We start from the raw sequence: 24775 nt of genomic DNA on the forward strand, positions 1-24775 counted from the left end.
GCACAGGCAAGGAGTATTTTGGGCCTCAATGTAGACAGAATAACTGGCTCAGTTCTGACGATTTGATACCACAGAATTATAGACGGATAGCCGTTTTATAATACAGAGATTTCACAAGAAATAAAAAAACATCTCAAAGTTTACAATCAACATAAACCCCACCCAATCCATTTGACATTTGTGATTTCCAATGTTTAATGACCATACACAGGAATTTAGAGTATGCATATAATACAACCCTAATTCGAGGTAAAATGCACATTTAATACCAAAAACACGTATATAAAAAAAAAGGTTTAGATAAGCATGTGTTGTATAATGTCTCTGCCATAAGGACTTTGTTTGGAGCACCAGTTAACTGTCCAATGTCCACAGTGTGTTATATTGTCTCCTCGTTCTAATGGAACTTGTGGTTGTTTGATCTTTCAAACCCCAGTAACAGTACATTTACAGGATTATGATGAACAATAACATTCTACCATTTCTGAAGACTATGTACCACTGAAGATACAAACAAGCACTCGTGTTTTTTCATGTTTTCGCTCACTCACACGCACACACACACACTCAATCTCTATCGCTTCTTCTTGCTCTCTTTCTTTAGTTTCTGGCGAATCTGTGGCGCAGGTCCTTTAGTCTTCTTGTTGGGCTCTGCAGGTTTCCCATCTCCAGCCTCAGACTCCTGCAAGAACAAACACAACCAGCGCATGTCATCCTCCACAACAGCACTCTTCACAGGCCCTCACTCTCACCTTTTTCTATTGCGAAATACTCCTCTTATCTGCTGTTCACAAACCCCCCACTCCCCCACCAGTGCTGGACATGCTGTTATAACCCAAGGTTTTTTCATCCTTGCTTAGGGGGAGCTTTCCAATACAGCCCGTGATACAACCCCATTCAAATATATATTTATCTGATTGATGCATTTTATTAGTTACAATTGTGATTGGAGTAGCAAACTCTCTACCTCTTCTACCTCTCCAGTAACAGGGGGGCAGTCTAGCTAACATGGCAGGAGTCAGGACACCCAACTTTACACTACCTACAATGTTCCTAAAATACATTTTAAATCAATACATGGTTGATTAAAGAAATAGGTCTAAAGTATTTCTCTCAATTTCCCATTACCATTTCCTGTAGACTTATTCATAAAACAAATGTATCTGATTACGATAGACTAGGTTTCTTCATTGCATTTCCACAACAATTCCGTCCTTGCACGATTCCCGTTGGACCACAACACGCTAGACAACACTTTCTCCCTTCCATGTTAGCCGCAGTCTACAGGCCTACCATACCTGTTCGTGTGTCTTCGAAGATGGTATGATGATGGCCAGGATGCATATGAGTTGGAAGATAGCCCCCAGGAACAGACCATAGCGAAGCAGGCTTTCTAGCAGGGTCGGCTCAGGAACCTCCGGGGGTGACAGGTCCAGCTCCGCTGACATGATCCTGCCCTTGGAGCTAACGTTTTGTAGTCTGTGCGTCGAAATCACGTAGACATATTATTCAGAGGTTTTTCAATACAAGTAGCTAGTAGGCTAGTACCTTTGTAAGACTCAGTGACTGAGTGTGGGTACACTGATGTTTTCCTTATGTTGTAATATATCGGGCATACGTTTAGTTTTAACGTAGGTGGGGACAAGTCTTTTTACCAATCTATATGCTAACCTTACCCCTGCTCTAACCCTAATTATTGGTGTGGATATTTCAATGGTCTCTGGCATTTATAACGACTACGTTTCTGTGCAACCCAAACCTACGCCCCATCTAAGGTTACAAATAGTTGTGGTAACAGTCTGTTAGTGAGCGACCAAACGTTTTAAAAGCAACAAGAGCAACAATTAAATCTTACCAGAGCTATGAATAATTCGCCCTCCTTGTCGGTTTACACAAGTATGCTAAAGCATTGAATGTATCAGAACGGTACGTTATAGCTTTTTAGAGTGCAAAAACACACAAAAGGATCCTAAGATGTTGTGTCGGAAGTGAGGTGAATGAAATTCCATCCGCTTCCGATGGCCATGTGAATCCCGGGCAAATGTCTCCCCCTACAGTCTTTCAAAAACGATAATACACGCGCATCTTACGATCCTTGATTGTCGAAATTAGTCATCCTCTTACTTGGAGTCTATTGGGTTCATTCAATTTAATTCTGACAGATTATATAAATCAAATGTATCATTTGCATAATAAACAAAATGATAATCAGTAAATAATTAAGGCACATTTTTAATCATCCCGTAGTAACACTATGCATGTATTTACAATAAAACAGCAGGCTTATCAAACATTTATAATAACAGTGGATAGGTGAGTAGGACCATCCTGGCCTGGCCTGGTATTGGTGGTTAACCTCAGGGGAGCTTCAAATGTGGTCTCCTGTCATTGATTTACAGGTTGCTGCTGATGATATCATTCACTGGAAAACAAAACAGGATGTGAGTCGTTTTACATCTATGGGGGCCAGGTTTAGACTATATGAACTGTACATATGTTTTACACATTATTTTGGCACTTTCAGTGGAAACCTCACAGATGCCTTTTCATAAATCACCATATAATATAACTGATAATAATTAGCGTTTACTGTCATAGCACTCTTCTTTGCTCTATTGAGACATTTCAGTAACACACATTTTCCACCAGGTGTCATTACATTCCTTTGAACAAGTGGCAAAAAAAAAGTCTATGTACACATTAACAGTAGCTTTGAAAATCTGTGTCTGTGTGGGATCACAGACACTCACTGTATTTGGAGAGCATCTACCTTCATTTCCTGTATGTATGCTACATCAGTGAGGTATGGATGGAAACTTACTCCCCCGCTAGTGAAAGTGCAAACGAGTGCTAAGCTTTATTTTTCACCCCTGAAGGATGTCTTAAACTAAACATTTTGACTCCTTCTACATCACAATTCTTTCCTTTCCCTTCTGTTCTACTCACTTCAAGACTAACTTGCTGACGCAGTCAAAACACAGTTTAGCACCAGTCTTGTGTTGATAAGTACTGGCAACACTCTGCCTGATATTGATTGACTCGGACTAATAGAACTCAATAGTCTGCTGGTTCTGTCAGAGGCTATTTAAAGATCAACATAGACCCAAATGACACACATAGTGGGATGAGAGAGAGAGAGAGAGAGGAAGGGAGAGAGAGAGAGAGAGCAAAAGAAAGGGATGGAGGGGGGCTTAAAAGAGACAGAGAGAGCATCCATTTGACAGTAGTGAATTTGTGACCAAAGCCAACTGTGTGCGTGTAAAAGACAGAGATGTAAAGAGGGTGAAAATGAGAGACAGATGCAGACAGAGATGTAGAGATGAAAAAGAGAGAGAAAGAGAGAATGGGTGAGGGTACAATGGCAGTCTATGTGACGTCCTCACCGTCATCCAAATAGTTCTGGTTCAAGTTCTCCTCTTTGACTGTGATTTTCCCCGGGATCAGCCCAGACAGGCAGCTGGTCGCTGGGCCTCTCTGGGCCAAGTTCTGACCTCCTTGGTCCTGTCCAGATCTAGCTCTGGGTTTTGGGTCTCTGTGGACTAGACCCTGGGTGTAGCATGGTGGTGACCTGCCCAAGGGCAGCACTTTCTGGACCTGGACATACCCTCGATACATCTGGCCACCACTGGCCCCTGGGGAAGCTCCAACAGGGCAGGGCGACACTGCAGCCAGATATTCTCCGTCCCCTGGTCTGGTCTGGTCTGGCAGGGCACCTATCCCAACATGGTGACTGGCGTGCAGGACCTGGGACTGGGGCCCTGGCTGGGGCTCTTGCTGGGCAGCCTGGCAAGGCTGACCCTGCTGGGGCCTGGTGAGAGTTTGGGCGGGGCCGCCACCGATAAACGCGCCCCCTGATCCTGGAGGCTGGTGAGCACGGTTGATGCTGGTGGGGTGGTAGGCAGGTGAGGGCTTGTACTGGGCCTGGTAAAAGCTGTCACTGTAGTTGGGCACTAGCCCCAGCTGCTGGTAGGGTGCCGTGCCTGGCATGGAGTGGTGGCTGGGGATGAGGTGGGTACTCTGGGTGTGGTAACCTGGTGTAACAGTCTGTCTGGAGGCCTGGGACACAGCACAGCCTAGCAGACTGTACTGGTAGTCATCCACGGGCTCTCTCTTCACAGCTGTGGATGGACATAGTGGAGAGCGCTGTAGTGTGAGTTATTACAGTTGCAATTGTGTTTGTGTGTCCAGGTTGGAACGTGAGTGTCCTGGTGAGAGTGTGTCAGGTGGTGCTGACCTGTCAGGGGAGCGTAGGTGAAGGGCTGGGATAGACTGCATTTGCGCCTACCATTCATCACAAAAAAGTTAACCTGGACTGCTTGGTGAAGGCTCAGGTCTCTGTACGGAGGCACCTCCACAAACAGGATGTTCTGTACACACATACAGAGACAGAGAGAGAAAGACAGAGAGAGATAGAGTGAGAGTGAGAGAGAGACAGAGTGAGTGAGAGAGAGAGACAGAGAGAGAGAAAGAGAGAGAGATGGGACAAAATGTTTCCAGAAAATGCTTTCCGTTGTACAAAAAACAATTTTAAACGTTGTTTTGTACAACAACAAAAAACTCTCTGTTCCTGTTAAAACCCTGTATTGTTGACATGGACATGAAAACATTTGCTTGATAAATGTACTTGAAAGGTATTTCTAAATGAGCTTCTCATTGGGTGTACCTAGGAACAAGTGGATGATGTATACTCTTGGCTCTAGATTGCGCCTTTGTTCCTGAGAGCGTAACACATTTACACTATGGACATTTGATGCAGAGGTATAAGAGAGTTGGACTCACAGGGCGGCTCTTGTCTCTGTCCACATTGGCCTCTGCTTCCCAGATCTGCACCTCTGACAGCAACCACAATCAACACAGTGTCAGTTTTTATCTGAAAACTGATTTCTTAAAGTAACAAAAAGTTTTTATCATCTAAGTTGATTCTGATTCAGATTCTGATCTAAGCTTTCTTCAAGTAGTCATCTATAGCTGACGTGGTAAGAGTGGCAGAGATACTGTCCCATATCAGGTCGAGGGGACTTCCATATCCACTTTCACTAAGTTTCGCTTCAAGTACATGACTTCAGTTGATTTTGATGCAATCATGTAAATAACATATGTCAATATCTGATTATGGGGATTATTGTTCAGTTATAGATAGTATAGTATAGTTATTGTTCAAATTATAGAACCCAGTGTAAATCAGTGTAAAATGTGTAAAACAAAAGTCAGAGATCAATAGTTCACTTTTTTGCGAATAATTTCGATCCAAGTTATGACTCAGCCTACTTTCCCCTACAGTAGTGCTCATATCACCACACACAATCATAGACAGACAGCTCCCTGACAGTTCTCCACCTTAGCCTGGAGATGGTGTATGCTACCACTTCCTGTTGCACTAAACCACACTCTAAACAAGACCAGTTCAACTCATCCTGCAAGTACACATCCTGTGTCTTCTCTTCTCACACACCCACAGTGTTACACAGTGTATCTGCCACAGCAGGCAAGAGGTGTCATATTTCCATGACAGTCGAATGATGATGGAATTAATGATGCAACGCAGTTATGTTAAATCCTATCTGTGTAATCAAACGATATTTGTCAGTTTCTTGTAAACATTTGTGAAAACACATTGTTGAGACTGAGACTGAGAAACTCCTTTTAGACCATTGACAGTTTTGCATGTTGCTTCTATAGCCCTAAAGCATAGGTCCTGAATAAACATCAACGTCACCTATGCAAACACGATTGAAAAACCCTGATGTAAAGATTACGCTTTGACATAATACTAATGCACAAGAGCAACTCGAGAATATGAATCTGTCTCCATCTATGGAATGGGACTACAGACACAGCCACTTTGAGGACTGAAGGGGTATCCGTAAACTAATGCTCATGTAAGAAAAATCCAAACGAAAAAACAAAAATAACATAATATTATCAGTACATAATATTGTTAGATTGTATACAACAGCAAAATTAGTAGCAAATTGAAGCACCATGAGGTACATAAAGTAAGCTATGTCACATAAAAGTAATAGCAAAAGTATTAAAGATAAAAAAAAGTAACTTTCTGTGATTAGTTTGTCTCACCATGTGTCTTTTCAGTGAACACCACCCTGGACTCGGAGGTGAAGTTCTGACCCACCAGGATCATCAGCTGCCCACCCAGAACCGAACAGCACTCCAGATCCTGGTTCTCCACCCTGGGGTACTCCTGGGCCGATCTCTGGGCTGTAGAACCACAACAGAACACTCGTGTCGCTGAACAAAATTCTCACAAATAACACACATTTGAGAATCAAAAACAGTACTTGACCGTACTTATTATGTTATTAGGTATGTATGTAATTATGTATGTTTACTTGGTTGACTTGAGTGTGTCAGGGTAGTGGGAGGTTGGCCTGTGAGCAGGGGCGAATCTAGGTTCCCACTTTTGGAGGGGGGAGGCTAAGCCCCTACATAAAACCTATTATTTTTCCTGTGACCCAGCAAAACTAGGGGGGTCTGGGGGCATGTTCCCCCAGAAGAAATGTTTGAAAATATCCTTTTAAATAGTGTCCTCTAGTGTTTTTTTTAATTTTTATTAAAGAATTTGGGGGGGGCTAATGAAACTTTAGGCTAGATACGCCCATGCCTGTGAGACAGGAAGACTTACAGCACTCGATAGGCTGGGAGGCCACCTGCAGGGAGACCACATGACCCGCTGGCTCTGGGATGTGGACGCGGTACACCAGGCGAACCCGCGTGTTCTTACGCCCGATGTTCGTCTCTCCGTTCCTCAGCTCGATATCAGCGTTCCTCAGCTTCAAGATTCCGGCACAGTCAATCCTGTACATTGCAAATGCAGATAATAACTGTGTATTGAATATATGCAGTACAGTTACATTACGAGTAATATATATGCAGTGGTTACACTATACAAAGGCCTATTTGTAGGTTGAATGTAATGAATATATACTGTATATGTAAAGTCATGTATAGTAAATGGTGATCGCAGAGAAGATAATAGATTGTGAAAATTTGCATTTGTGTGTGTGTTTGTGTGTGTGTTTGTGTGTGTGTTTGTGCATACACGCGTATGTTGTTCCCCTCCCTCCCCCTTACACGACTCTCATGTTGTTGCTAGGCTCCAGAGGTAGCTCCAGAGCCTTGGTGCCCTGGATAGTTCTCTCCAGGCTGGGGGTGGTGACCGTCTTGCCCGTGATCCGGTGGACCTGGTAGAAGGAGTGGGGTCTCATGACCTTCTCGTCAGCCGTCCCGATGAACACCAGCAGACCCAGGGGCCCTGAGCCTCTGTACCCACACAACTGCAACAGAACAGATCTTCATGGCTTCCATAAAGTCGCTGAATAGGTGAGGTAAAAGGTGGATTATTCATACACTAGATTGCCGGCTTAACGGACACAACAGGAAATTACCCAATGGGAGTGGAATAGAAAGAGAGAGTAAGAGAGAGAGAGAGAGAGAGAGAGAGAGAGATGAGAGGGACCCAGAGAAATTGAGAGAGAGACAGCTTGATAGAAAAAAGAAGTGTGAGAGAGAGAGCCTACCTGGACCTCTGGGTGTCCTCCCCCAGGTGCCTTCACAGGCCCCCGGCTGCCCTCGGTCTCGTAGTGGGCCCGGTGGTGAGGCCGGGGCTGCTGCAGGATCTGGAGCTGGTACTGCCCTGACTGGCTGGGCACAGGCCGATCCAGAGGGGGCACCGAGGACAACGCGGGGACACTATGGAGGGAGAGAAGAGAGGAAGAGACAGGAAAGGGGACGAGATGACGGGAGAGATGGTGGGAGAGGTGTTCAAGAATTAGGAACACTGTTCTGATTTTGCTATAATCACTACTCTCATGACTGATTCCTTTTCTACGATCGTGCAGTGGTACCTTAAGGCTCCATTGTGGGTCAGAGGGGAAGACCAGATGGGTGGGAGCACATAGAGGGTGTCAAGTCTAGCACCAAGCCCAGTACCAGGCCCAGAATCAGGCCGGCCTCTCCTCTCCTGCTCACAGACCCAGATCTTAGTGTCAGCATACAGACTACTCTGGTTCCCGGTGTCCCCATATGGACTGTCCTGTGTCTGGTTCTCACCAAACAGGATACCCTGCGTCTGGGTCTCCCCCCACACATAGCTCTCCTTGCTGTTCCGCACCATCTTGGACGACACTGCTCTGTAGGGGCTACTTAGAAGCTCCTCCAGGTTGGGTGAGGCCTGAGCCTGGAGCTGGAGTGGAGCCTGGGGCTGGAGTTGGTGGTGAGATCCCTGGGGGATCAGTGGGCAAGGGCTGGGGCTCCGAGATCGCGGGTAGACTGGGGTTCCCAGGCAGGGGCTTCCACTGTACTGGTCATAGGTTCGTTTCCCCTGTGGTGAGGCCGAGCGTGAGCGGAGGTGGGACAGGGAGTGTGGGTTTGGAGAGGGGGAGGAAGTCCGCTGACTCTGCAGAAGCTGGAAGGTTTCCTCTGTGATGCTGTTACGGGGGGACGTGCCTGGGGAGGAGTGGCCTGAAGAGGTGCATATCCCCTGGAGCCCAGGGCACAGGTCCTGGGCCAGCTGCCCCACTCCACCGCCACCTCCACTGGGGGAGACGCAAGGTGAGGTCCAGGGTGAGTTGCTCTCTGCCAGCCAGCCTGTGGAGGAGTTGCTGCTGGCAGGACTCAGGCACTGCTGCTCCCTGTAGGCCGTCAGGGCTGTGGAGCCGGGGCTGCAGTCCAGGGACAGCGGCTGGAGAGGCTCCCACGATGGAGTGATCTCGATCCTGGGGCTGGGAGTAGGGGCCAGTCCTGGTCCGTTGGCTAGAAGCTCCAGGGAGTCGAGCCCAGCTCCAGACCCTAGGAGAAGGTCTGAGTGTTGGCTGGGGTCTTCAGGGTAGCTGTCTTCACATAGCTGGGGCAGCAGAGCAGGATGGGGGCTATTCCCTGTAATCACACAGTCAGTATGAGACACAGAGGGGAACTCTTGCTGGTATGGGGCACAGCACAAACCTAGACTGTATGCAGAATGTACTCCACTGTTACAATACAATTTATACATTAATGTTACAAAAGGCAATTGTAATTCAATTTACTGTACAGGGTGTCAATCTCTGGTTTATGGTAATACAACAGTTTCATTTTGTGACACAAAAGAACCACAACTGAAAGTGTTGTGGGATACCAATTAAACCATGCAATTTGTTTCCATTATTGGTAGTACTAGTTCGGATGGTCTTGGCTGTGTGGCACTGAAATATGTCAAGAGAAATCTATAGGCACCAGACTTACTGGGCAATGTCAGTCTAGGCTTACTCCACTAACTGTGTAGACAATCGTTTTTAGTATGACATTTAGTCATTTAGCAGACGCTCTTATCCAGAGCGACTCCTACACCAGTTACATTGACAAACACATGTATTCTTGCATAAAATACCTGAAATCTCACCGTTGTCACCCCCAGTGGAAAATTCAGGTCGGTTGTAATGGAACAAGTAGGAAAAGTCCAGGTCCTCTTCACTGTTATCTTGGCCCTCCGTTGGTTTCACATAGTTTGGATCCAAGTCTCCATATGAAAACGCCATCGTTGTCGGTCAGTTTTCTAGAAATAAAAAATTATCGAAAAGTGCGCAAAAGGTTGTAGCCTTCTTGTTTCGATGGAACTTTGTGACCGCAACATGAGAGATCAGACTGTTGCTGCGCGGCTTCCTGCCTGCGTTGATGCACGCATCTGATACCGGTGACTCCGAGCGTTTCACTGAGCCTGGAAATGATGTGCATTATATACGGTTCAGATATAGATCATATCTTTGAACGATGACGATGACACGTTCTAATTTATTCAAAACAAGGACGATGGCCAATGATTCAATTAAACAGGTTTCCTTGTTGTAGGCTGTAGGCTGGGTCTTAAAACCGCGACAGGTGCATCTGAAGTTACAGAACAAGGGAGGGACAAAGATTACCTCACAGAAATGTATTGGAGAACTTCCAGTCTTCTTTATCAATTCCCACAGTGCACTTTGCAGAATTTCACCAGTAGGGTGAGTCGTTACTCCGCTCCACCGATGAGGCATAAAAGTCAAAGCAGCTGGTTGTGACAAGCCGTTATTAGCCGGTAACATCTCAACTTTAGCGTTTGTCTAATTGTGGGGCACAGCAACAAATCCACCGTTTTTTTTACATGCGTTATCTTTAGATTTTAACGTAGGCCTATTTAATTTAAATTCACGCAATTTCATTATAAATAATTTCAAATACATAAATGTAACTGTCCAAACTGTGTATTGTATCTTACAACTGACACCAATTGAAATATACCTTAGCACTATATAATAATATTTATACAATTAGAACACTTTCATAAATGTATGTCATGAATAAAGGAAGAGGAAGGTGAACCTTTCCCAGGCAATTCAACTGAGGAATGTTCCTGTAGGCATAGTGTTTCTGACTAGACCCCTGTCCCGCCCTCGCCTGTAGGCAATATTCTTACAGCAGTCACAGATTAGGCCTCCACAAATCAATACATTCAGTTTAGGGCATTCCCCCCAAATGTATTAGATCACCCAATCATTTCTTCACTTTCTTTCACTTGTTTTTTTCTATTACTACATGATGGATTCAATTAGATAATCTAGTTTTGTGCTATTAACGCCAGATTACCATGAGGGATTAGTGGTCCCCCTAAATATTGACTGTGACAAAATGAGATAATCTGTAGCTCAGTAGCCTACGTGGTTAATGTGCAATGTGTATTTCCCCACGTCATTTTAACGGACTCTTAGCCCAAATAGAAGGCCTGCAGTACTTTGTATGCATACAAGTAATGATAAGTAAACACAATGCTGTAGAAATGCATGCATTCTGTTTGATTTTATAGCATTGACTTTGTTGATCCTATTAAAGGTTTAATCTCATATTTTTGGTGAATAGGTTGTAATTGCAAAATTTCAGTTGAACTACAACACAACATACATACAATATATCACAATCAAAAGAAATTGGATTGTTCACCTAAATGTCCACAGAGAGAAAGAGATTAAGTCAAACGACTTAAAAACACACTTTAATCAAAGTGGTCAAAATGTAAATCCATAAGCATACAGTGGAGTATGTCTATAAATTTTTTTATGTGAATAAAATATTCTCAGTAATGCAATGTTACATTTATGTACAAAATTTAAGAAATATATAATATAATAGATAATTTACCGTACAAGAGAACGTATTATACAGTTATAATAGCATAGTAAGAAACGTATTATAAAGTCAAAATGTCACAAATGTATTACACATATGTTTATAACATAAAACATTCTTTAAAGATCGTTGGCAGTTGCCTTGATACATTTCAGTTGTACATCACAACTATAACTACATCAACAACTAACTATTAGAATTAAATAGTTGTGTATTAGTTTGAGGTATATCTGACATGATCACATGAATATATGTAGTCTTACATATACTATGAATTGTTAATCTTATTTACACAGCAGCAGTTTATGGGAGTTTATGGCCTTGAAGGTCCATGGTAACAGTGGTAATGCCTTTTGAAGAGGGCAGGGTGGTCTGGGGGGGTTTAAGGGTTGCAGGTCCAACATCCCACCTGTAGAGAGGAGAAAACAGATGATGAAAGCCAACTGACATTTCTCGTCATTATTTATTTGAATGAAAACAATTCAAGTTACCCTGCTTTACCTTAACAAAAACACAAAGTGACTTGGCATCAGTAAGTCAGATTTACTGTGCCCCTCAAAAAAAGAAAAAAAGAATAGCAGTTTTGTTCAACTTGTTCTACTGTGAGTGTGCTAGCAACGTGTTGCCCGTGAGTGTGCTAGCAGCATGTTGCCCGTGAGTGTGCTAGCAGCATGTTGCCCGTGAGTGTGCTAGCAGCAGTCCTTGAGGGATAAGCACCCATCTTACCTGATCTTATCGCTTGTTGAATGCCACTGGGAGTTCCCGGTTTGGAACCAGGGTTCCAGAATGGATTGCTTCCACTGGCTCATTATCTGTGGCCACGATGTCATAATCCCTGACCAGCTGATGGAGAGGGAGAGGGAGAGAGAGAGAGAGGGAGAGAGAGAGGGAGAGAGAGAGGGAGAGAGAGAGGGAGAGAGAGAGGGAGAGAGAAAGGGAGAGGGAGAGGGAGAGAGGGAGAGGGAGAGGGAGGGGGAGAGGGAGAGGGAGAGGGAGAGGGAGAGGGAGAGGGAGAGGGAGAGGGAGAGGGAGAGGGAGAGAGAAAGGGAGAGGGAGAGGGAGAGAGGGAGAGAGGGAGAGGGAGAGGGAGGGGGAGGGGGAGGGGGAGGGGGAGAGGCGACCATTAGATCATAAACAACTTGCAAACGTTTTGTTTTTGCCATGTGGACTGAACTGAAACAAATCTAAGGTGACCTGACCTCCAAACTGAACCAAACTGACCTCACACGAATAACATGGAGTAGAATACAAATCCAAACATAACACCAAGAAATACACCAGTGCTAGTGTTTCGGGCATACCGAGGACAATCCTTACCCAGCACAGTGCCAGCTGCAGCTGGAGCTCTGCCAACCTGCGCCCAATACACATCCTCTTCCCAATGCCAAAGGGAACGTGGGCGAAGGGATTTATGGTACTGGTCTCCCTCAGCCAGCGCTCGGGCTTGAACCGAGTCCCCTCACTGAAGTAGTCCTCGTTAGAACCCAGCGCATGACTGTTGATCATCAGGACAGTCTGAGGAGCAACATTCAATCAGTCATTCGGTTTGCCAATTAATCAACAATTCAATCTCAATATATACAATCAACATTGTCCAAAAGTGAGACAATCCCAGGGCTGTTGGTGTGGCTCAATATCCTCCCTCGAATCAGACACTGATCATGGGTGATGTATCCAGACTTTCAGAGTGCCTTATAAGCTGGGCCCTCCTGAATCATACCCCTTTTTCCTTTTCAAGTCTTTCCTAATCTGAACCCTGGGAACAGTTTTGTGTACAAATGCGCCCCCTGCTGGAGAGACTAATGTATGGCAGTCCACTTTGACTGAGGCCATAAGTATGTGATTCGGTTACAGTGGATCAGTGATACTTTAAAACAGCTTCAGTCGAACATCAATCAAACATAAATTAACGTACTAGTAAGCTGCAAGCATGGACCATGGGGGTGAGGAGAGCTAAGCCACTTACCCCCTTGGGAATGGAGTAATCCCCCAACACAGTGTCTTTGTCCAGGGTCCGACTCGTGAATGGGACCGACGGCGATAACCTGCAAGAATTTCAAAAACAGCGCTTGGGAATGATGCCTTTATCTGGTGTGGTCGGGGTCTGCATGGCCTAAAGCTCTTTAGCATTAGCTAAACATACTTCAACTTCTCTCAAAAGGCAAATTGAAAAGGACTGTAATCCCTGTCAAAGGCTGAGGACATTCTCTGCCTGGGTTGTAGTATTAGGTAACATGTAAAAACACTTGTGACTGCATGGGATACAGTGTTGTGGTGTACAGGGGGTCAGTGGGGAGGTGTTTGAACGTGAGACACCATACTGTTTTTGTGAACCCACATACCTATCCCATGAAGCTTGTTTTTGAGCTAGCTATTCATGCATGCACTTGCTTCTTAATCACTGGCCTACTTAGGTGTATTTCTACATAGTGCAACCATATTTGGTTTCAATCCCTATCCGTGTGTAGGATATGGTTTATCATACTCTCACATTATGTTACCCCTATTCTAGAGACACTATGTGCATGAGAATATGGTTAACATAAATTCTACAACATAAATGTATGTGAATATTGTTGTGCTGCAATTTTCCTGACTAGGTTAGGACACACATTTAATTATTTGAACTAGTTTGGCACTCATGATGTTATTGTCCTGACTATGTTGACACCCAACACTATTGTTATTGTCTAGATTAGGTTGGCACACAGACAAAAAAGGAAGCAGAGTTTAAAGACCAAAACATTCAAGTTTTGTCCAAAAGGAGCCAATGGACAGTCCTCATATATTATATAAATCAAACAGACATATATCAACAAATAGAACTGTGTACCTCATGGACTCCTTGAGGCAGGCCTTGAGGTAGGGCATGCTCTTGATGTGCTCGGAACACGGGTTCTCATTGGCGGGAATCACCTGTTGGATCTCCTGCAGGAGTCTCTCCTGGGCGCCATGGTTACGGGACAGGTTGAAAATAGCCCACAGCAGGCTGTTGGCAGTCTACGGAACACAAACATTGAACATTTTTTGTCATTTAGCAGACGCTAAATGGACAACATTACAGGGACATTCCCTCCTCGAGGCAAGTAGGGTGAAGTGCCTTGCCCAAGGACACAACATCATTTTGCATGGCCGGGAATCGAACCGGCAACCTTCTGATTAATTCCCGATTCCCCCAACTGCTCAGCCATCTGACCCCCCCAAACATTGTGGTGGGGAGGCATGGGAAGAAGCAGAAGAGAGGGGGAATGTAAGAGAGAGTGAGGGAGAGAGGGAGCGAGAGGGAAAGGGGGGTGGGGAGGGGAGGGAGGTTGTCATTTAGGGAGCTACTATAACAGCATTCCAAAGAGGGGTCCTAAAAGGAGCTCTGGAATGTGTTGGTGTTCCTCAAGAGAGGCCACAGCTCCATCCAAACAGGCACGTACTACCACATCCTGCCTTATTTCAGTCCTGCTCTTTTCACACCTGTCAGTTTATTTCCTTGAGGGTTTGAAACTTAAAAGGCAGCTACTGGGGGAAAGGTGAAAAACTGCTGAAGATGTTTATGAAGGGCTTCACTCACATCTTTCAAAAGGGGTTAGGTTGAGTGTGCTTGTACATATGCGTGTGTGTGTGTGTGTGTGAGAGAGACTCACCGTCTCCACCCCTCCAATCTGCAGCTCAGTGATGGCCGCGTACAGTTCCTTCTTGGACAAACGGCTGTTGCGGTAGATGTCAGACAGGAAGGTGTCATCACCTGTACCAGCCGAGTGTTGCTTTAGCTTCCTGTCGATGTAGACTTTTGCTGAGGATGAAAAAGCATTTTTTCAAGGATGCTGCCGTCAAAAAAGCATTACAGGATGTGAATCCTTCATTTCAGATCTCATCATATTGGTTTGTTTCTTAAATGTTTGTCTCACTTGACTCTTTATTTTTCCTTTTTATTTTTTTCCATCAATTTAGCAAAACCGTTTTCATCCACCCCATATCCACTTTAAAACTGACAGATAACAAGCATGGTTGTCCATGCAAACACACTGTGTACTATTTCCATAAGTCATTCTTCACTCACACACTTTGCTCATCGCTACTTTCAAAAGACCTCCAGCAGCTTAATCCCTGGCATTTTAAACCAGCACCCATGTGCAGCCACTTTTTATATGAGATGAGAGTGTGTTTGTATGTGTGTGTGTGTGTAAGAACAGGTGCTTGCATGACAACAACAATGAAGAATGCAGCACAACAAACTGTCAGTAGCAAGGCTTAGGCAAATAGTTCACTCCCCCCTTGTACTCTACTTTCTCTATCCCTCTATCCCTCTATCCCTCTATCCCTCTATCCCTCCTTCCCTCCTTCCCTCTGTCCCTCCACCACCTACTATAAATATTTGGCAATGTTTTCCCCCTTATGTCACCCAGTTTACTACTAGCGGCTTTCAATTACAGAGCCCCTAGTCCACACCCTCCTCCTCTTCTCTCTGTACTTTCTACCCTGTCTCCAATGCCCCCCCCCACTCCTCTTTCTCCGCCTCCCTGCCTCCTTCTGTACAATCACCTGACTGGAAAACACGCAAATCGGTTTGTGGGTCACACGTCATATGTTGGAACACCGGAGCACATTTGAGGGGGGGATGGGGGGGCTGGAGTTCAGTGGTTTAATTGGAAGGAAAGTGTAAGAAAAGGGGAGGGTTACTTTTAAGGGGGCGGGACACAAGGGAAAAACAATACAAGGCAGAGAAAGCTCATTGGACATGGTTGTGGGGCTGGGGGCTGGGGGCTGGGGGCTGGGGGCTGGGGGGGTCACACCACTGTCGGGGTGGACTGAGGACGTGCACGAGGGTTTCAGGAGGGAGGGGTGCTGTGGGAGTACCTGTGCTGAAGATGCGATCCCAGGCGGCTGTGTGGTCTTGCCAGGTCTTGGTGTTCAGCTTCCTGTGCAGCTCCACTGGTGTGACCATCATCATGCCAAATGAATTCATCATCTACAAAGAAAAAAAAGATCGAAAAATAATAGTGTCATAAAAACACAACAACATCAATCAATCATGCAATCCCAAAAATTCAGAAGTCTCCAACATCTCCCGGCATTTTCATGGGAGATTGTAACTATACAATGTAAATAACGGATAGAGGTTATTCTGCAAGACCTTTGTAAAAGTCCTGTTGGTTCGTCTGTTTTTCACTCACATGTCCGATAGCGTAGGCCCTACCGCTGTGTCAGTACGTGTAATGATTATAGCCCGCACTAGTGAACTCGGTGAACCACTCTAGTAAAGGCTTGGAGTAACTCAGCCTGCAATCTGCCTCCCGTTGACGAGATAATCAGTTTATCAAGTGATATGGAGGGTCCACCCAGCACCAACAGTGAATACAGTATGCTAAATATACAGATGTCGTCGTATAGTGATAGTTTAGATTGTTTGCAGCAATATAGCTCTGTCTACTTACTGTTTTTACGGACGTGATGAAGTTTATTGCCTCTTCATCGATTTTCTCATTCAGAAGTCCAAATCGTTTGTCGTAGAGAACAAAGCAAATTGCTGTAACGATAAAGCAGGACTTCTTAGAAAAGTTTATTCCTGATTTTTCAGTCCAGTTAAATCTTTTAAACTGTGTATTTCCTGCATTTTTCATTATAAGCATTTTTTGGAAAACTAGTCATTTAACTTACTTTCAAATGACCATTTATTCAGTTCGAAATACAAATCGTCCATTTTTCCACCGACGTTCTCCTTCCCAATTCTTTTAACGAAATCTACCATGACCTGTAAATAAAAATAATAATAATATTTTTAAAGCAATTTAACAGGTTTTTGATTAAAGCTCATCAAGGATCAAATGTATTTTTGACAAACGATAAACTAACGAACTAACCTCATTTATCTTCCCATCAAGTTTCATGATCTCAGTGGGTTTCATCAGTTTCTGCTGAAAGACGCTCCTCACCCTCTGCCAATCTTCGCCCTCCCTGAAAACAGCCCAAGCATTAGGCTACATAGAAATAATCAAAACACAAAATGCTCCCTAATCTTGTAAGTATTAAATGTAAATGAAAGATCGTTAGGAAAGAATGTGAGTCTTACAGAATGAGGAGTCCATACGCCTCGTCTCTCATGTCTCTGTAAGCCTTCCACGGCTTGATCTCTAAGCGCTGTGGATAGTTGCTTTCCTTTCTGTAGAGCGCCTCTAGCAAGCAAGGAGCGCCGATGTGGACAGACTCAAATGATCCCAGTTTCATCCGGAATATTTTCCCGAATTTCTTGTGGTAATCAACCTAAATAGTGAAAAAGACAACGTATTGAATCAACAAGTTCCAGTAATGGTAGTATATTGTGTGGATTTTTTTTTTCTTCGGTGTATTTATGATAAAATTACAAAACGTTCTCATCAGTGTTTACCAGTGCGTTGTGTTGTCGTGTCAAGCCTCCTCTGAAGAGAAGCTCAATCAGGCTGCCAACCAGAGGCCATCTGGTTGGTCCGGGAAGCGCATCAATGCTGGGCGCCGCGGCACGGATGTGTCCACAAGGCGCAACCTCCGCAGCATCCTTCGAGTCCAGGACGCACACTGAAGATGTAGGCTTGAAGTGCTGCAAGCCCACTGATTTCTTTTTCAGTAACTCGACAATCTGCGGGACTTTTTGAATCTGTGCCCTCATTCTTGAATTAGTGGAATCGTTTTATAAATGTTTTGGGGATCTCTGGAGATGATCAATGTCTGTGCGTCAAGAAAAACTGAATTGTTTCCTTTATATTTCCTGGGCTTCTGTTTCTTGGAAGCGATACACCTTTTCCTACTTATATACCCTGAGCGTTTATTCCAACTCACCACAGAACCAATCAGGGACCGGTCCTGCCCGGTGTGGCCCGCGAGCCCACCATTGCTCCATGTATCCACGTTGTGAGTCTTACATGACCCCAGATAGAATGAGGAAGTGCGCCCCCTTCTCACCCCCCTTCTGTGCTTTATAAATAAACAGCCAGGTCCAAGAGAAGGTGACGCGGTTCACTTAGACCATCATGCCTGGATTGGTAGAACTTATACTTTGGCAAAGCTAATACTACGACCTCACTCCGGCACTTCGTACAAATATTTGATAATTTCGATCTCTGCGTACTCGTGGAGGGGAGGGGGACGAAAGGGGAATGGAGTGTACTGAGTTGAAGATTTGCGCGTGCTTTGTGTGTTTAGAGTGATTGAAACATTTGACGATGTTTGATTAATCAGTTGTCTACTATCCAACATGTCAAACATCTCTTCGTTTTTATTATGGTATGATGCATCAAACTACAGTTTTTTGTGTGTGTTTTTTGTGTGTCAGTTCTTCTCTCACACCTTCCATGGTGGCAATAAAATACAAATTAAATTGTGCTGGAATTATTGCTTATTATTATAATTTCTACAATATTCTACATTGATCAAAAAGTTCTCAAACAAGGAAACAAAACGTAATGAAACACAAACATGTGTTGAAGTGGAAAAGAGGGTCCAGTGTGTTGAGCAATGCCCACCCACAATGTTTGGTTATTCCAATTGGTTACATGTTCATGCACTGTAAAAAGAAAAGCATTGCCTCGCAACAACTCCAATCATTTGGAGTGCCCACCCAGACTACCATGCTATCATTCCCCTGGAGGATGAAAACAAGATCGGCTGGCTGTTGACAAAGTGTTGTTCTCACTGGGACTTCAACCTTGCAGTGTTCCTGTTGGCAGTAGGAACATCAGTCGTTACCGGCAGGGCTGTTTGTAGAGATCCACTGGCACCACAGGAGGGGCAATAATCATTATTTGCATGAGTTGTAGGCATGCACACACAAGCACACACTGCACAATCCAACACCACAAATATTGGATTTATCTAAGAAACCTTCAGTGGTTCCACAAAGCTCATAACTTAACCATGTATATTTTAAATCACTGAACACAGCTGCATAGAACCATACTGACATGACGTTTTTAAGAAAATCACAAATGTTTTTGAATGTTTTGAGTATGTGCACTCACACCAAATACACACTCATAGCATCAAGGTGAATCCATAGAGATCAATGTTGTCTTTACGTCTTTCTCAGTCCTAAAGTGAGTAACTAAGTATGTCAGTTATAGTCCACAAGAGAAGACAATGTCTGCACATTACTGTCTCCCTTCCTTCATGTCTGTGTCCCCAACTCCATCAGTCCAGGACTACCAGCCTGTCAGCCAGCCAGCCAGCCAGTCAGTCAGTCAGTCAGTCAGTCAGTCAGTCAGTCAGTCAGTAATACAGATACAGACAAGCAGACAGATTGACAGGCTGTCTGTCTTTATGTGTTTCTGCCGGCCTCCCTTTCGAGCTGCCAGCATCCCTCACTCTGTCTCCTGGCCTCGCTTCCTGCCTGCTTGTTTGTCTGCCGTCCCTCCTGCTTGTCTGTCTGTCCAGCTGACTGCCTGTCTGCCTTTCTGCCAATCTACCAGCCTGCCTGTCTGCATACCTGTGTACCCATTCCCCTTTTGAAACCACTGACCTGATATTTAGACATCCTGAGTAATCAGGGCTGTCATGAGTTATTAAGATAACTGCCACAGATTCTACAACTCCTGACGCTTGAAAAGGTCAGCTGATATTGGAAATTCATCTATCTCAGGTTCCTCTGTGACCTCGTCCGTACGTGCTTACCAGAGATTATCTGAACATTCTTTGCAAGTATGCCTCAAAAACCTCAACTCTCTCACCTGAGATCTCTGGACAATTTGGAGCAGGGAAAGCTGGGTTGTTCCTGTGTTTTGCAGAAAACTGACCAGACAGACAGACAGAGAGAGAGAGAGAGAGAGAGAGAGAGAGAGAGAGAGAGAGAGATAGAGAGAGAGAGAGAGATTCCCAGACAGGCAGGCATCAGTGAATTAAGTAGGTAGATGGCAAGGAAAGCATGCAGGCACACACAAAAACAGTGCTGCGTAACAAATAATGTGATTAATGTATCGCAGAATAAACAGTTGGAATGTGAAACAGCTGCCCCCCCTCAGCAAAACACACACATACATGTTAGTGTCATCTCCAAACCCATCTTCACTGCTTGCGACATCACTGGCAGAGCAGAAGAAAACAGGATGAGGCCCCATGTACTGTGTGTCAAAGCACACACAGTACCCAGGTTGGGTTGCGCAACTCAGGAAGAAGAGGACCCCCGCAGGATACTATCTATAAAGCAAAAGCCAATGGCGTTGTGTCCTTGGGGAAGGCACTTCACCCTACTTGCCTCGGGGGGAATGTCTTACTCCTGTACTTACTGTAAGTCGCTCTGGATAAGACTGTCTGCTAAAAGACTAAATGTAATGTAAATGTAGAGTTCTAAAACTGGTTGTTCCCATCCTTGATTGTGATTGGCTATATCGCATTCCATGCCGTTGTAAAATCCAGCATAACTTCACAGGTTGTCCTCATAACATTCTTTAACATTCCATATTACTGCGCATCAAATATTTCAAATTGAAAAAGACGGCAAAGATGTCCATCTGGCTGTTGCGTGGCAACGATTTATGTAGGAACTATACTTTGTAGTAGCGGAAGAATGACGGTTTATTATTAAACTATTTTGTTTCTAATTGTTTTTATTGATGAAACCATATCAAATATTTGTAGTTACAGTTTTAGAAAAGCAATAAGCCCCACGAGTCCGTGGTTTACGCTGATTTTAGAACAGGTAAGGGGAGTTGTTAGGCACGACGCGAAGCGGAGTGCCGAAAACCCCCTTACCTGTTCTAAAACAGCGTAAACCTCTTGGGGCTTATTGCTTAAGTAACCTGCGTAACTACCACAGCCAGGCCAGGTCTAGAACTTCCGGGAAATTTAGAAACGTGACTTTTAATAACCAGCTAAGGTTATGTTAACCCTTAGGCATTGCTCTCTTATTAACCCTGCACTCACATTAAGCGGCTTTTCGCTTTTTTTATCGACAAATAACAGGTCGCCCTCATGGAGATCTCTCCCGTTTTTTAGATTTTTGTCAGAATCTGAGAAAGACATGTTACATTACATTATCCATGGGGAACAAATGATTCAGCAATTATTTGTTAAACATGGTTAGCTGGCTGGCTAGCTATCCTAGCTAACGTTTCTGCTCAAATCTGATAGCTTGAGCTAGCCTAGCGATCTCACAGGTGGGATTGAGGCTAATGGGGTGGGGGAGGGTTGATGAGAAACAAGCTAGGGGGCTGCAGGGGATGTGGACGAACCTGCTGACCTTCCCTGTGGAACTGCTGTTGTGCTTGCTCTGCATGGTCTCTCTGCTCCTTTGCTCTGAGGGCGGTGGGGGGTGGGGGGCACAGAGGAAGATAAAAACACATACAGGTAAATCAGAGTGAAGTAAAATGCAACACACACACACTCTTGCATGTACAAATGACTAGGGTTAGGTCTTAGCAACCGATAGGATCATAATGACATATTTTGATAACTGTTATATGGAATAATCAAGGCCCTGTAAGTGCTCCATCAAATGTACAGTCAGTGGTGGGGGGTCCTCAGAAGATCACACACACACACACACAGTTAGGTCATTGAGAACACTCTGCTGAAGTGCACCCCACATGCGCCCTCTCCCCTGTCTCTCTCTCTCTGACACACACTCACGTTATCTTATCATTGTTAGGTAAATAGAAAAGCAAGTGTCAGCGTGCCCCCCTCCCAATGCTGTGTGTGTGTGTGTGTGTGAGAGTGTGTGTGTGAGAGTGTGTGTGTGAGAGTGTGTGTGTGCGTGTTGCTGTGTGAGAGAGAAAGAGAGTGGGTGGGACAAACAAGGGGTGCGCCGCATATCTAAGAGAATTTGTTCTTGATGACCTGCTTTGTCAAACAACAGGAGAATGTCCAGAGTTCATGAAGTTCCTCATGGCACTAAGATCATCAGAGAGTTCATGAGGTTCCTCATGGCACGAAGATCATCAGCTGGCTCCACCTGATTCAAGGCAGTTGGGTGTGATGTTGCAAAACACTATTCAGAAGGAAAACACTCAGCATCTTTGGATTCCAATGTCTAAAATGTCTAAAACTAAAACAAAACTAAAATGAAACTAAAACACACACACATACGCACACACACATATTCACTGACACACACACACACATCATTCCTGAAGAGCAGTTTCCTCTGTGTCGCAATCCTGACAGCAATGTTGGCCTTAGCCTGACCTCTGGATGACCCCTGACTCCTACCCCCCTCTGACCAAAGCAGGCACCCTGCCTTACATCAGCCTTCCTGTCACCCTCTAATCCACCTCAGTTTGCTATCTAGATGAAAGGCAGCACGGCCCAAACACTAACCAAAACAGAACAGACTATTATTATCAGCCTGACACCTGCAGGAGCATAATGAGATGGATGACTGTCAACTGCTTTGCTCTGGAGCCAGTTCTAAGCAGACCTGGTCAAGAACACTCACTGCCTTGCATTGTTGGCAAGAACACCCACTTTCTAATTCTTGTAAACATTCTTGGAACAGGGGCTCCTAACCTCACAGAGAGAGAGGGAGAGAGAGAGAGAGAGAGAGAGAGAGAGAGAGAGAGAGAGAGAGAGAGAAAGAGAGAGATGGTACTAAAAGTCACCTTTTCCTTTTGTCATGAATTGTCAACAAAGTGTTTCCCTACTTCTCAATTTGTCAAAATAGACACCCACTCACAGACACCCACTCACAGACACCCACTCACAGACACACAGGTAGACCGACAGACACAAAAGCACACAAAATCCACACACACTTCATGAGCTCACTCAGAAACATGCACACACACAAATTCACACACATACGCACACACTACATAAACAGCTCATGCATTCCTTGTTATTTGGTGTTGCTTTACGTGTGACATTAAGAGGCGGCAATCTCAAGACATCACTGTGTTTGATACTGCGTCACGCTCACATAACAGTAGTTGAAGACGTTGCTACAAAATCTAGTACCAGTAAAGTCCCACTCCTGTTTCCGTTTGACATGTGTCCCAGTGTTTTACAACCCATTCAAACTAATAATCCTTACCTTTTTGTTTTTCAAGAGGCTCAAAGGCGCTGTGGTAGAGGGTGGGGGTGAGTGGGGGTGAGTGGGGTGGGGTGGGTAGCAGCGACCACATTCACAACCAATGTGAGGTTCCCCTGCAAGGATATGTTGGAAAACGTAAAAGGAGCGTGTGCGATGCCTCGGACACGAACAGGGCCACACCCAGGAGCACCACATTCCTCACAGTACAGTAAGCATCTCAACTTTCACTGGGACCAAGTTGCTCAATAGGGCCGTAAACATCTTGGCGCTGGCCCAGATTCTCAGGGGGGGAAGGAGGCAGCGTTGTCAAAACAAGCGTGTTCAGACAGTGCTGTATCTTAGACACATCTACACACACAGGCAGAAGTGTGTGCGTGTATGCATGTGACAGTGTGTGTGTGTTCTTGTTTGCATTTGACAACCTGATCTGTTTTTTTTAATCATCTACCTGTTTTGGTTTTTGTGTTCCTCTGTGGTCCCCCCCCCCCCCCCACCCTGCCCCCCAACCCCCCCGTGCCCTCTGCTCCACGCCCACTCCTGCATCAGTCAAAGCACCAATTACAACATCTGACTGTGTTTGATGTCAGCAGTGGGTACTGCCAAAGTTGTGTTGATGGGGCAAAGAGACGGGCAGGGAAGAGGGCAGGAAGGAGGGGACGGGGGAGGACAGGGGGAGGGGACGGGGGAGGGCAGGGGGGAGGGCAGCCAGCGCCCCCATGTCGCTCTGTTGATCAGATCAAACAGACAGCTCACGCTGTTTAAGAGTGGCGTCAGTTATTTTGGAAAGCAAGGCTATAGTTAACACGTGCTGTTGTCTGTGCTTACGTGTGCGTGGAGGATGTGTGTCTGCGCGTGTCTGTGTGCATAAGTGATGTGTGTGTGTGTGTGTGAGAGGGAACTGGTGTGTGTCTGTGTGGGCATGTATAGTGTTCTCTGCCAGGAACGCTGTAACAGAGGTAAGATGCATGCTGGGAAGGAGCCAACTTGTAAAGTTCAGAGGGGTGCTTGGGTTCCCTGCTCTGAACCCTAGCAACCTCAGAAAGAGTGAAAGACAGCAAGAGAGAGAAAGGGGGGGGGGAGAGAGAGGGTACATGAGTGAATGAGCAAAAAAAACATGCACTGTTTGACCTTGTTGCCAGTGGGGTGGAATGCAACCCCTCCTCGTGTGCACACCTCACACACACACACACACACACACGTTATCCTGTATAACATGGGGCCTCAACTCAGTTTCATTCATGTGATGGAGACCTCCCATACTGGTCTTAACCACAACCATCCCAATAAACACTGTCTTCAACTGGTACCTTTACTATGAGCCCCTGAAGCAAAGAAATACTTAGAAGAGAGGCTGAATTAAAAACGTTCGGTAATGTCTGTTACCTAAAAGATGTCTTGCTTTATAACCTCCTCATTTGATTTCCTCGTCAGTTCCATTGAGTAATAGTTTACTGTCACGTTTTCAAATTTTACAGTACATTTTCAGACCTAAGAAAAGTTGAGTAATTTTACTTTCTCAACACTGTTTTTGGAAAACAGTTACAAAGCGTAACACCTACTATCTGGCCCCTGCCTTTGCATGTTAACAATGCCAACAATGTACAGTGCTTCCACAGTCCCAAACTGGCCCCGAAGCAGAAAACC

The 24775-nt window shown here is 44.9% G+C and overlaps 3 protein-coding genes across 6 annotated transcripts; all 3 read right to left on the minus strand.

Moving 5' to 3' along the window:
* Nucleotides 1-170: 170 nt before the first annotated feature.
* Nucleotides 171-2013, minus strand: manbal (mannosidase beta like). Its single transcript, XM_084705347.1, has 3 exons — nt 1856-2013; nt 1299-1479; nt 171-682 (listed from the first exon to the last, which is right to left on the minus strand). Exons 2-3 carry the CDS (start codon nt 1446-1448, stop codon nt 575-577), a joined length of 258 nt encoding a protein of 85 aa, XP_084561473.1. The 5' UTR covers nt 1449-1479; nt 1856-2013; the 3' UTR covers nt 171-574.
* Nucleotides 2014-2214: 201 nt separating this feature from the next.
* On the minus strand, nt 2215-9679 carry nfatc2b (nuclear factor of activated T cells 2b). The gene is made up of 10 exons (XM_084705594.1): nt 9383-9679; nt 7863-8892; nt 7536-7707; nt 7090-7292; nt 6641-6813; nt 6076-6216; nt 4780-4832; nt 4235-4367; nt 3384-4118; nt 2215-2422 (listed from the first exon to the last, which is right to left on the minus strand). Exons 1-10 carry the CDS (start codon nt 9528-9530, stop codon nt 2394-2396), a joined length of 2817 nt encoding a protein of 938 aa, XP_084561720.1. The 5' UTR covers nt 9531-9679; the 3' UTR covers nt 2215-2393.
* Nucleotides 9680-10998: 1319 nt separating this feature from the next.
* cyp24a1 (cytochrome P450, family 24, subfamily A, polypeptide 1) lies at nt 10999-22035 on the minus strand. Of its 4 annotated transcripts, XM_084704987.1 has the most exons (14): nt 21940-21956; nt 21336-21399; nt 17525-18883; nt 17210-17400; nt 17001-17094; nt 16798-16891; nt 16575-16666; nt 15997-16108; nt 14784-14932; nt 13982-14148; nt 13115-13193; nt 12466-12663; nt 11875-11991; nt 10999-11557 (listed from the first exon to the last, which is right to left on the minus strand). In XM_084704987.1, the coding sequence occupies exons 3-13, from the start codon at nt 17780-17782 to the stop codon at nt 11881-11883; spliced, it is 1545 nt and encodes a 514-aa protein (XP_084561113.1). In that variant the 5' UTR covers nt 17783-18883; nt 21336-21399; nt 21940-21956; the 3' UTR covers nt 10999-11557; nt 11875-11880. The 4 variants fall into 4 exon arrangements, with proteins under 4 accessions (XP_084561113.1, XP_084561114.1, XP_084561111.1 ...); XM_084704988.1 differs by having other exon boundaries at nt 17525-18829; nt 21336-22035; XM_084704985.1 differs by having other exon boundaries at nt 21336-22035.
* Nucleotides 22036-24775: the final 2740 nt, after the last annotated feature.

The sequence above is a fragment of the Hypomesus nipponensis genome, chromosome 9 (genome assembly GCF_054491055.1).
Source record: "Hypomesus nipponensis isolate SF chromosome 9, ASM5449105v1, whole genome shotgun sequence".
Classification (NCBI taxonomy): domain Eukaryota; kingdom Metazoa; phylum Chordata; class Actinopteri; order Osmeriformes; family Osmeridae; genus Hypomesus; species Hypomesus nipponensis.

Coding starts and splice junctions, on each gene's coding strand:
- nfatc2b (XM_084705594.1), bottom strand. CDS start 9,530: ATGGCGTTTTCATATGGAGACTTGGATCCAAACTATGTGAAACCAACG. Junction 8,893..9,382: donor TGACAACGGTGAGATTTCAG/GTATTTTATGCA, acceptor GTGTGATTACAG/GGAATAGCCCCCATCCTGCT. Junction 7,293..7,535: donor GAGGACACCCAGAGGTCCAG/GTAGGCTCTCTC, acceptor GTTCTGTTGCAG/TTGTGTGGGTACAGAGGCTC.
- cyp24a1 (XM_084704988.1), bottom strand. CDS start 17,782: ATGAGGGCACAGATTCAAAAAGTCCCGCAGATTGTCGAGTTACTGAAA. Junction 17,401..17,524: donor CACGACAACACAACGCACTG/GTAAACACTGAT, acceptor TTCACTATTTAG/GTTGATTACCACAAGAAATT. Junction 14,149..14,783: donor AGATTGGAGGGGTGGAGACG/GTGAGTCTCTCT, acceptor TGTGTTCCGTAG/ACTGCCAACAGCCTGCTGTG.
- manbal (XM_084705347.1), bottom strand. CDS start 1,448: ATGTCAGCGGAGCTGGACCTGTCACCCCCGGAGGTTCCTGAGCCGACC. Junction 683..1,298: donor CTTCGAAGACACACGAACAG/GTATGGTAGGCC, acceptor TTGTTCTTGCAG/GAGTCTGAGGCTGGAGATGG.